Here is a 12,156-nt window from a genome sequence, read left to right as displayed (position 1 = left end):
TGGACACGCCCTCATTTGTAAAACCTTCAAAGTGTCCACGGATGTGTCACGGTGCGTGGGTGGTTCAAGATTGTGTGACTGAAACTAAACTAATAAGGCACATGGGAAGTTTTTCATTTTCAGACATAAATCAATATGTAAAGCTAGAGAACACATATCTCCAAGTTTAAATATTACTGTGGAGTACCCCAGGGGTTAATACCATGACCACAACTGTTGATCATAGCTTATTTTAAATCTGAAATTGATTTGTATTGATCAGAAGTTGCTTTATGTATTGTTTATTATTATTCAGTGTGAATAACAATTTTCCATGGTCTTCACCTTGTCGTAGATCATCATCCTCCCCCCCTCCCGCCGCTTCCCAGATGCCCGGAAAAGCTGTCTTTTCCTCCCGGCCTACACCGTAAGTGATTCTTGAGACTTCTTTAGTTATTTTTAATGAGCTGTGTGAAGTTGGTGTATATTTCTCAAAAGGGCCAATTTACTTTATATCACCGGCAAGCAAGCAGATGAAGAAAAAAAAAACATGACCGATGCACGATCGTGCCTGCTGTCATGTTCAAAACATTGTGTATTTTATTTTATAAACAAGTTTAAGATTGCAAGGCGCATACCTCAACATATCGAGAGGGGTGTAACCTTGTGCCTCAAGTGTACCTAATGTTGTGGCCAGTGAATGATGCATGATCGTGCATGACCTCAACATATCCAACATATATCGAGAGGGGTGTAACCTAACGTTGTGGCCAGTCCTAGTAAATTCCCAATGTACCCTTTTTTATGTGTGAAGCAAAACATGTTTTCCAACTGACTTTATATCACCAGCAAGAAAAAGCAGATGAAGAAAAAAAAAACCATGACCGATGCACGATCGTGCCTGCTGTCATGTTAAAAACATTGTGTATTTTATGAAACAAGGTTAAGATTGCAAGGTGCATACCTCAACATATCGAGAGGGGTGTAACCTAACGTTGTGGACAGTCAATGCAGGTCGAGCACGATCATGCATCATTCACTGGCCACAACATTAGGTACACTTGAGGCACAAGGGCGGTATCAAGCATCGGCATAAAATACTACACCCCTCTCGATATGTTGAGGTATGCACCTTGCAATCTTAAACTTGTTTCATAAATCTTCATAAAAGCTGGCACGATCGTGCATCGGTCATGTTTTTTTTTTTCTTCATCTGCTTTTTCTTGCTGGTGATATAAAGTCAGTTCTTTTCTGCAATACGAGTTTCTTACGAGTGAACTTTTTGGTCTTTAACAGCACATATGAGGCATTTTCGCTCTGACTTTACATGATGGCTAGCTGTGAAAACGCTTGTTAGCGCGGTCTCATATGCTCGGTCTCCGGACCGACGTTGTGTGCAACCCAGCAAAAGGAAGGGTTGCTCGGGGAAGGATTTCGACTCCAAACTATCCGTGTGATTGACTCGTTGTTGTGAGTGAAAACAGCAACACAAGCAGTTGTATACACAAGAAAACAAGAAAAATACCACATTTGTTGCTATACATTTATTTATTTTTTATCAAAAAAAATGCAACAAATAAACATTTTTATTCTTTACTTTATTAATGTTGAGCATTTAGGACGCTATCGGACTATACTTGCTAATTGTAGCACAGGCTTGAATTTAGAATTCAGGAATTTTTGAATTTTGTCCATCATTCCCAATCTTACGTTTATTTCAGCTAGCTCACAATGCTGTTATTGGGATACACTTATTTCGACTACATCATTTTCAGGAAGTTCTTGTGTAAGATTTAATTTGAAGGTCCAGACCTTGCTAATGTCGTAGCTGGGCCGTGTATCCGTCATTGTGCTCGAGTCAGGGACGTCTACTGAGTGAGTTGCAGGGCTCCGGCCCCAGATCCATATCCGTATCCTTTCGGACCAAAGTTTTTAGCATAGCACCCTAGAGGCCAGGAGCACTTTAAACATCACACCACATCAATTAATGGCATGGAATGACAGGAATGCGTTACCTTTGCAGTAGATTTCTCCATCCCTGTCGGCAAGTGTGGTTGACTCCAGACCCTTCCCACATGCGGCACATCGGAAACAACCGATCTTGTGCCATGCCTGCATATAAACATCAAAATTTTAGGATAGTGATAATGTTCTTATCGTGTATTCTTACTTACACTGCCAGCTCCTATGATCTTCTCAGCTGCGTAGACCGCTTTGCCACAGCGAGGGCACTTCTCAGACCCGCCGAATTTTCGAGTCTTAGACGGATTGGGGTTGGTGGTCGGCTGATGAGGCTTGGGTCTGGGAACAATGTGTGACTAAAATGTTTGAAATGACACAAAGACTTTTTTTTTTTGCGTGGTACTCACTCTTCAGCGGCGATACCCTGACCCTCTCCCTTGTCCATGTTGAGAGTCCCCGCCCCCACGCCATAACCGTAACCCTTTGGTCCGTACTTCTTGCCGTAACATGACTTGCAGTAGATTTCATCCTGATGGACAGCAAGAGTGGTGCTGTCTAAGCACTTCCTGCACACCACTGAACAAAGACGTGAAAAAGCAAACATTGTTTTTGCATATAAATGCTTGAATATTTTTATGACAATTAGCCAATTAGTCGGATGTCGTTTACTCACGGCACAGGAAGCAGCTTTTGTGGAATTTCTGACCATGACAAAGTACCTCCTCTGCAAAGTAGACTGTTTTCTTACAACGTCCACACTGGTTTCCTCCTCCTAAATTCATCCTTCTGGAATTCACACAAGGATAAAACAAAATCTTAAAATATTACTAACCTGGCTTTTTCAGTGAAAATAAATATCTAAATGTCCACGCCTTCGAATTTCACTCCGGGTGGAAGTGGTTGTGGGTTTTTCTGTGCATGATGAGTTTGAAATGGAAAAGTAACTCCAACGCTTGGAAAATGAGGCGAAGCTTGCGTGTTTAAATACTGTAGTACAAATACTTCCTGGCTGTATTTTTACTCTTGGCTCAATATGTTTACCACAATAACACTTGGGACAGTCGTTCTGGTTTTTCCACATCCATAATCCAAACCATGAAAGATATCCCACTTCCTCCTGAACGTCTTTGCCGTTTTGGAAAAACAAAAAGGTAGCGTCGCTGCTACATCCTGGCCTGACTTGAACCAAAGGCAAAGCAGGAAGAGGGCGTGTACCTATCATGCACTGGCATGCAGTATATACTACGTTGGTACTTGTATGTTAAATCTCACATACCTGCAGTTGTAGTTGCTGTCAGTCAGAAGTTGTAAAGAAACGGTCAGTAATCAGTCAAGCGGCGCAATTGCAGCACTAGGTTGTGTTCATTACCTTGGCTACGCTTCCTCTGTTCAAAATACGCTGAGAGGGAGGTGCTTCTCTGTTGCTTCAGTCATGGCTGCCTTGAGCACAGAGGAACAAGGAATTTCCGACTGCGTGTTTCAGGGAGGGGCGAGAAAATGAGGCAGAAACCTGAAGACATTTTCTATGAACTATGTGGACAATTAGGTATAATGACTGGATGGGGAAATGTACTTAACTTATTCTTGGACTGTAAAAAAAAAAAAAAAAAAAAAGATTCCAGTAATTCCAGCTTCAGGTGACCTTTGGATATTTGTTTGTTTCAAAAGGTCAGTCAGATATGCTTGAATGAGCACTATTATAGGGCTGGTGGTTGAGGAAGGCTCTGCCGCCATCTTGTGTTCATTTGTTGTATTGACGCCACAGGGAGCTATCTATCACAGCTGTCTTTGGGTGAGAGGCGGGATACACCCCGGATTGGACGGCAGCCATTGGCAGGGCACATACAGACAAACAATGACTGTGTCTGAATCCGGGGTCTAAATCCTACTAGACCAGTAGCCTACCCGGTCTACGAAGGCCAGACTTTAGGAGGCTCCTCCTCAAGCCACGAACCAGCCTTGTGAATTGAGACGGTCTCGGCTTCCTTCACTTCCTGGTTGTGTCACGTGGTTATGTTTACTCTGACGTCATAACATAACGACATCAATAGCGAGTTAAGTAGTAACATAACTAAAAATGTACATTATAGAAGCAAAGTTATAATTTTTTTTAATGTGGGTTTTATTAGACCAATAGCCTACCCGGTCTACAAAGGCCAGACTTTGGGAGGCTCCTCCTCCAGCCACGAACCAGCCTTGTGAATTCAGACGGTCCCGCCTTCCTTACACTTCCTGGTTGTGTCACGTGGTTATGTTTACCCTGACGTCATAACAGAATGACATCAATAGCGAGTTAAGTCGTAACATAACTAAAAATGTACATTATAGAAGCAAAGTTATATATTTTTTTAAATGTAGGTTTTACTAGACCAGTAGCCTGACGTTCGGAGGCTCCTCCTCAAGCCACGAACCAGCCTTGTGAAATCAGACGGTCCCGCCTTCCTTACACTTCCTGGTTGTGTCACGTGGTTATGTTTACCCTGACGTCATAACAGAACGACATAAATAGCGAGTTAAGTAGTAACATAAATAAAAATGTACATTATAGAGGCAAAGTTATATATTTTTTTAAATGTAGGTTTGACTAGACCAGTAGCCTGACGTTCGGAGGCTCCTCCTCAAGCCACGAACCAGCCTTGTGAATTGAGAGGGTCCCGCCTTCCTTACACTTCCTGGTTGTGTCACGTGGTTATGTTTACCCTGACGTCATGACAGAATGACATAAATAGCGAGTTAAGTAGTAACATAAATAAAAATGTACATTATAAAAGCAAAGTTATATATTTTTTTAAATGTAGGTTTTACTAGACCAGTAGCCTGACGTTCGGAGGCTCCTCCTCAAGCCACGAACCAGCCTTGTGAAATCAGACGGTCCCGCCTTCCTTACACTTCCTGGTTGTGTCACGTGGTTATGTTTACCCTGACGTCATAACAGAATGACATAAATAGCGAGTTAAGTAGTAAAATAACTAAAAATGTACATTATAGAAGCAAAGTTATTATTATTTTTTAATGTAGATTTTACAGGAGAGATAAGAAATGCAGATTTATCTCCAGCTCACAGCTAAACCTGATATATTAAACAGTAGTAATATTCATAGCTAATTTTTTTTTGTTATTACTTTTTGGCTACTTTGTTCTTTTCAAGATTCGAGCGTGACTCCAGTCTTCAGTCCAGCAACATATGTGCGAGGCCCTTCATGAAGACCAAACACGCACAGACGTGCACACACGTGCATATGCACACACGACCTTCCAGATGTCCCTCGGGGGTGACAGTGACACAAGTGTCCCATTGTTACGACAGCATCTGTCAAGGAGGGGGGGGGGGGGGGGGTGTGGGGCGTGTAGGGGGCATGGCGGCACGGGCCATTAGAAGATTAGCTATGACATGACCTCCCTTGCGTGCACAGACATATGCACACACGCTTCACGCAGACGTTTTGCTCTCGCCTACCCATGATCCCTCTCAGTCATGAACCACTTCCTGTTTTGTGTGGCACAGAAACAAAGAAACGCATCATGTGATCATCTCGTGAGCGTCTGCCTTTAGAGCGTCTATACCAACAAGGAGGGATACTGCATTACTGTGAGTATTTAAGGGTTAGCTAATGATTTGATTGTGCCATGCGTTTATTAATAAGAAAAATGGCTGCTTTTTAGCATGTTTGCTTTTTTAGTGTTATTAATGTAGCAGAGCTTATAGCAGACACAGTTAAGCAACCAGTCAATACCGGTCAATATGTTATGAGGGCTGGCACTCGATTTTGTGGCCGACATGCTAACCACTCATCCACTGTGGGGTTGCTGTTGTTTTTTGTTTTTTTTTTTCGTTATTATTCAAGTACCCCCTATGACAATTATGGCCATTGAATGATGCCTGATCGTGCTCGACCTGCATTGACTGGCCACAACATTAGGTTACACCCCTCTCGATGTGTTGACGCATGCACCTTGCAATCTTAAACTTGTTTCATAAAATACACAATGTTTTTAATATAACAGCAGGCACGATCGTGCATCGGTCATGTTTTTTTTTTTCTTCATCTGCTTTTTTCTTGCTGGTGATATAAAGTCAGTTGGAAAACATGTTTGCGTGAATCACCAACTTCACACATAAAATAGGGGTACATTAGGAATTTACTAGGACACACTAGGACGCTGTTGCCCAGTTATGACAGTTAAATTAAATTAAATTAATTTAATTTAATACATTCAATTAAAACATTAAATTAATTGTTAATGTCATCAAAACACTTCTATTTTGTTGTATTTTTCTATTTTCCAACTGACTTTATATCACCAGCCACCACCCGGAACAAGCAGATACCGTCAGTGACTGATGCACGATCGTGCACGCGCTTTAAAAAAATGAAAGAAAGTAATTATGAAAGAAGTTTAAGATTGGAAGGTGCATACTCACCACCGCTGCTGTGCAAGTGTACCTAATGTTGTGGCCACTCAGCATCGCATTGCACAATTGCGCATCTTACAAAGTAATTTAGAGGCGACCTTTTTTTATGTTTTAGTATCTTTTTTTTATTTGGAATATCAGTCATGACTAAATAATGGGTGTGGGTGTTTTGTGGGTGCACATGTTTTAATTACCCACACACAACGTATATATACACACACACACACACACACACACACACTCATCCAACTAATGGACCGACCCCACTGTGCCTTAGCCGGGCTTGTATTTCATCACAGACAGTCGAGGGGAGGACGGCCAACAGGTCCATTACACTGAGAGAGAGAGAGAGATAGAGGTTGTGATTACTGGAGGAAAATTGTAAAAAAAAAAAAAAAGGGGCGGGACCACAGCTGCAGGCGGACTGCGGCAGCAGCAGAGCGGCATGACGTGGTTGAGGAGTAGAATGTCACAATTACACACACACAGACACACACACAGACACACACACATCTTAGAGGCCTGTCTGCCAAAAGTAGACAGCAGCAAAGGCAGGCATCGAGGCAGACGTACTCAGCAGCATATCGATTGGAGGCAAACAAATATGCTATACTTTGAGTTCCTATGCTTGCAGAGGGTGAGTGTTTTTCCTGTTTATTTTCCATTTCATTTTACACATGTTGATATTTCCTAACTTGAACTGACATATGTATTGCATATTTGCTTTTTCAGGTGATATACATATTAATTCTGTCCTCGGAATTTACAGTCAAACAGTGTTTGCTTTGATTTGAAGTGAGTTGAATGGAGATATAATGTAGTTTTACATATAGATGGAAAGACGGCATGGGAGAAAGAGAGGATACTGTTACCAGGCATGATGCCATCGTCCTGAGTCAGCATCAGTGACTGGCTATCCTGTATGAGTCAGTGCAGCATACTGAGATTTTTTTGTGATTTCTAGTCATGAATCACGCTTTATGTGGACGCATGGTTTTGTTTATAGCATGGGAAGTCCTTTCTCGTGTTTTTTTTTTTTTTTTGTGTGAAATTGCAACTCTATACCTTGACTCAGCTAAGCTTTATAATGAATTTGCATACAAATGAAACTATTTACGACTTTACTGTTTGAGACTAAATACATTGTGTGGTCAAATTCCCGGAAAAGCAATTGTAAGGATGACAAAATGTGTGTCATTGAAGGTCACAGAATGATACCGAATGACCGTGTAGTTAATCTAGTTAATTGCCCAAAGAGATATTTTCGTTATGTTGACTGCTAAATGAGAAAAAAAAATGGTTTGTAAATATAAATGATTTTGAAAATGAGTCACTTATATGCGTCTCGACCTGATTGGCTAATGATGTTGTTTCTGTTTGTCACAGCTTCCTGTCTTGGGTGAATGGTGAAGTTCTGCAGACCAATGACAGGGCAGCTGCACGGATGCAGAAGTGATCCAGGAAAAAACAGCCCATTGTTCCCGGGACGTCGGAGAAGTGCGACCTCCCTCCCCTTCTGCTGGCCTCGCCTGCTTGGCCTCGCGGCGCGCCAAAGACGCAGTACCCTGCTGGCAGGTAGGACGCTCATTTTGGGTCACGGGATTATTATTTTTTTAATACTACTCAAGCTTTTATGCTTCACATGTTGATACCATCATGTCGTTATTGTTGTCACTTTCAGGAAAGCTGATAATTTACTGTAAGTTGATTTATGACAGTGCTGTTTTGGTTGATTAATTGGTGATTAATTATCATATGACAATGATATAGTACTGTAGAAAGCACTCACACTGATGCTGTCCTTAAGTTCACAGACAGAGGCGTGTGTTACGACCTTGTGTGTGACTGTGATGAGTCAGAATGCTCATCACAAGGTTGTGTGTGTGTGTGTGTTTTTATTATAGGGCTCAATGGAGCACAAAGATACATGTTACACAACAAGCGAGCTAAAAGTTGTAATGTGATTAGTGAAAGCATTAGTTGCTTAGTTTATGCTCCCTGTCACATGGAATGTGTTATTCCTATGTGAAGGGTTTTATTTTATTTTATTTTTTATTTTATTTTATTTTATTTTATTTTATTTTATTTTATTTTATTTTATTTTATTTTATTTTATTTTATTTTATTTTATTTTATTTTATTTTCGTAAGGGGTTAGTATGTCATTTTTTTCAGTTTTTAACGTATGTCGTTTTTTTCCATTTTATTTTATTTTATTTTATTTTATTTTATTTTATTTTATTTTATTTTATTTTATTTTATTTTATTTTATTTTATTTTATTTTATTTTATTTTATTTTATTTTATTTTATTGTGAAGGGACAACATTGACATTGTTGTTACACATATTGGCCAGCAGAGGGCAGTATCACCCCGACGTTACTTCAAGGCCAACTCTATTCAAGTACCAATTAATGCCGTACAAACAAAAAAAGATGTACTTTACCAAATTCATAATTTTGCTGTGACAACAATAAAACCCCAAAAACATAACCCAGCAAATAAATACACAAATAAGACACTTTTACTGGTTGTGTAGAACAATAACTAACAACTACGTGATTTTAACTAGCAAGTGAAGAGTTGTTTACATACACGGGGCCGCAAAGCACGCTGGGAACCAGGAAGTGCTCCCGGCGATTCTACAATATCTATCTTTTTGTCCCAGATGTTGACATTCTCTATGTTTTTGCCTTCTATGTATCTTCATTCTCACTTTCCTTTTCTGATAAAAATGTGTTAAATTATATGAATTTATACTTTTAATGTTTAATCGGGTAGAAGCCACAAATCGGCCATCTTGGTTCTAGTTGTAGTTCTTGAGAGGTTTGAGGACTTTTGAATGGGACAATGAGAAGCATCAGAAGGAATAAATATCTGGATTGAATTTAATATAAATGTTAAATAAATTACAGAAAACTTTATGTCCAAAAGTGAGCAATTTGTTTGTATTTTATTTGATTATGTAAAGAAAATCAGTTACGTGAGAACAGAAAATATGACTTTTTGATTAGTAAACTGTTTATGTGTCCTTTTATAGGTCATCATGAGCGGGGAAGTCAACGTGAGGTCCGCCCTTCATCCTCCTCCCCAATCTGGAATCCCACTCCCACGTACGCTCTTAACCGCCTCCCCAAAAAGGGACCGGCACCACAGGACCGGCGTCCTACCGAGGACCTCGACCCACTCCTCCAAACACGTACCCACTCCGTCTCCATCATGTTGTCCTTGGAACACCAGCCTCCACAAACCCCCTTGTGGGGACTTGGTGGCAGATGTTGGCCTGAAGCCTCCACTGCCCCACTACACGGATGCTCGCCAGATGTCGTCTTCGGCCTACAACAGTCCACTGACCCACCGACGAGTGTCACCGCCGCACTCTAAAGACCCACCGGATCTGGGAAAACCCACTAATAGAGATTTTTCACTTGATGGTAATTGTAATAGAAATCCATGCACTAATACAAACCAAGCATGGTCCACCAGCAACCTACGTTCTCCACTCCAGTTCAGAAGACCCGACTCTTCCCGTTCAGAGCCTCCAAAAACGGAACCGTTCAAGTCCAGTAATGGTAACATGTACCTACCTCTCGCTCAAAGTACTCCTCAACGGACCATCCGAGGTCTAAATGACTCCACCGTCCAATCAGATGAAGAAATGGAGACACCCGAGGAACCCAGTCAAGCTTCCTCTACCAGTCTCCCGCTGCTGCCACCGGGCATGCTGGCCATGCCCGTCATGTGCATCAGACACGAAGGCCTACAAAAGGAGTCTGAATCCTCAGAAACACAAAGTCCAAGAGTCAACATGGTGGCTCCATTCAGTTTCAGGTTAGTGGTCTTTATTCACACCGGGGGTCTCAAACTCAATTTACCTGGGGGCCACTGGAGCTAGGGTCTGGGCAAGGCTGGGCCGCATCAGGTTTTCCAAAAAAAAAAAAAAAAAAAAAAAAACACAAAAAAAAAATTATATTAGTATTTTATATAAATATTAAAAACAAAAAAATTAAAAAAAACGTCGTTTTCTACAATAAAAGCTCTGATAAAACATTCCACTGTTCTCAAATATCTTAATTTTTATTTTTCTGCACAAAATAACATGAAAAATAAATAAACAAATCAAGAATAAAGAAAATAAATCAGTAATAAATAAATATAATAATAATAATAAAACAGCAAATAATAAAAACTTAATAAACCACATATAGTTGGTGGGTAGACAAATTATTTTTTTCAGATTAAAATGAGCAAAGCATTATTAGAGCCCTGTAGACATGACAAAACACGACTATAGTCACATTTATACTCTTTTTATTTACAACATATTGCGCAACTGCAGGGTCTCGAGACACATGCTAACTCGCAAACTAGAGAGCTAGCCACCTAAACGGTAGCCTTCAAGTTATTTCCTTTCAACTTAAATAGCCAAAAACTTACCACTTCCACACGGATAGGGAGGATAACTATTAACAGTTATTTAACCTTTAACATGAACATTAATCAAACGTAATCATTTTTTCTGGGTACATGATACCATACAGCATCCATATCAAACTAACATTAAACTTTCATATCAAGGCGGGGGCCTCAAAGTAGTGTCCTGCGGGCCACATTTGGCCCGCGGGCCGCATGTTTGAGACCCCTGATTTACACAGTTATAATCCAATATACAATACATACATATTGTCTCCGTATATTCTGATGGATTCTCACCCACTCTGGTAAATAAAGACAAGACCCAGAGTCTTGTTGTGACCGGTCCCGTGTAGACCTTAGATAAGGACATAAAACCAGACCAAGACCACATGGAAAAGGCACGACATGTTCTGATGTTATGCGTGTTGTGTTGTTGACAGGCTGCCCCTGCAGGACGGGGATTTGTCACTGGACGAACTGAGTGACTGCTCATCCGGATCCATCGAAATCTGCTGCGACGACCTGACACCAGGTTATTGAATGATTTGTTTTATTGAAGTATTTCAACACCGCCTCAACATCGTGAGGGCGTGGAGGTTGCTTTTAGTTACGTTTACAGGACATGCCAGAGTCCCATCTATGAGGCTCATTGTGGGACCTGAATAGACTTAAGAGACTACCGGTCCCAGTCCTCGGTCGAATTGTCTGAAATAAGGTGGCACAATTTTGAATGTGTGCCTCACCCTGAGGCGGCGCTGACTTCAGTGGGTCAGGATGAAGAGATGGAAACTAGAGAAGTGCTGAGGATGAGCCAAGATGACAGCCATGATGTGGGTCAGTAATGGGAAAAAAAAAAAAGAGTTCACTTAGCTAACTACCCTGCCCGGCACCATTACATGCATCATTTTGGCTTTCTCTACTGTTCCTTTAGTGTAATTTTATTTTTCAGCAAGAAACAAAAGTGAATGGTGGATGTTTTCCCTGTGCATTCTGGGATTTTCATGTTCGAACCATCTCAGTCTGGCCTCTCTGACTTTAACTCCAAACCCTCTAAACATGTAATGTCCCTCTGATGTACTTGTTCCTGATCCTATCTATCCTGGTCACTCCCAATGAGCTTCCTCCTCTAATATAATCATACATAATAATATAATATATAATATAATAATAATAATAATATCATATATAATAATATAGTCAATCTCTAAACATATAGATATTGAATATAACCAAATATAATAATATAATATAATAATAATAATAATAATAATAATATCATCCATAATACATAATCAATCTCTAAACATGTAATGTCCCTCTGATGTACTCCTTCCTGATCCTATCTATCCTGGTCACTCCCAATGAGCATCCTCATCTAATATAATC

General features: G+C 40.4%; 1 protein-coding gene and 1 pseudogene across 1 annotated transcript; one reads left to right on the top strand and one right to left on the bottom strand.

The window, feature by feature from the left end:
- Positions 1-1,529: 1,529 nt before the first annotated feature.
- On the bottom strand, positions 1,530-3,372 carry LOC131136664 (cysteine and glycine-rich protein 1-like). The gene is made up of 6 exons (XM_058083801.1): positions 3,218-3,372; positions 2,615-2,727; positions 2,349-2,517; positions 2,154-2,280; positions 1,995-2,091; positions 1,530-1,924 (listed from the first exon to the last, which is right to left on the bottom strand). The coding sequence occupies exons 2-6, from the start codon at positions 2,721-2,723 to the stop codon at positions 1,848-1,850; spliced, it is 579 nt and encodes a 192-aa protein (XP_057939784.1). The 5' UTR covers positions 2,724-2,727; positions 3,218-3,372; the 3' UTR covers positions 1,530-1,847.
- A 5,523-nt stretch (positions 3,373-8,895) lies between these two features.
- The window catches only part of LOC131136625 (neuron navigator 1-like), a 68,739-nt pseudogene continuing 65,478 nt past the window's right edge, over positions 8,896-12,156 (top strand).

This window comes from Doryrhamphus excisus, chromosome 10 (genome assembly GCF_030265055.1).
Source record: "Doryrhamphus excisus isolate RoL2022-K1 chromosome 10, RoL_Dexc_1.0, whole genome shotgun sequence".
In the NCBI taxonomy this organism is placed as follows: Eukaryota; Metazoa; Chordata; class Actinopteri; order Syngnathiformes; family Syngnathidae; genus Doryrhamphus; species Doryrhamphus excisus.
This window is presented reverse-complemented; position numbering and strand designations above follow the sequence as displayed.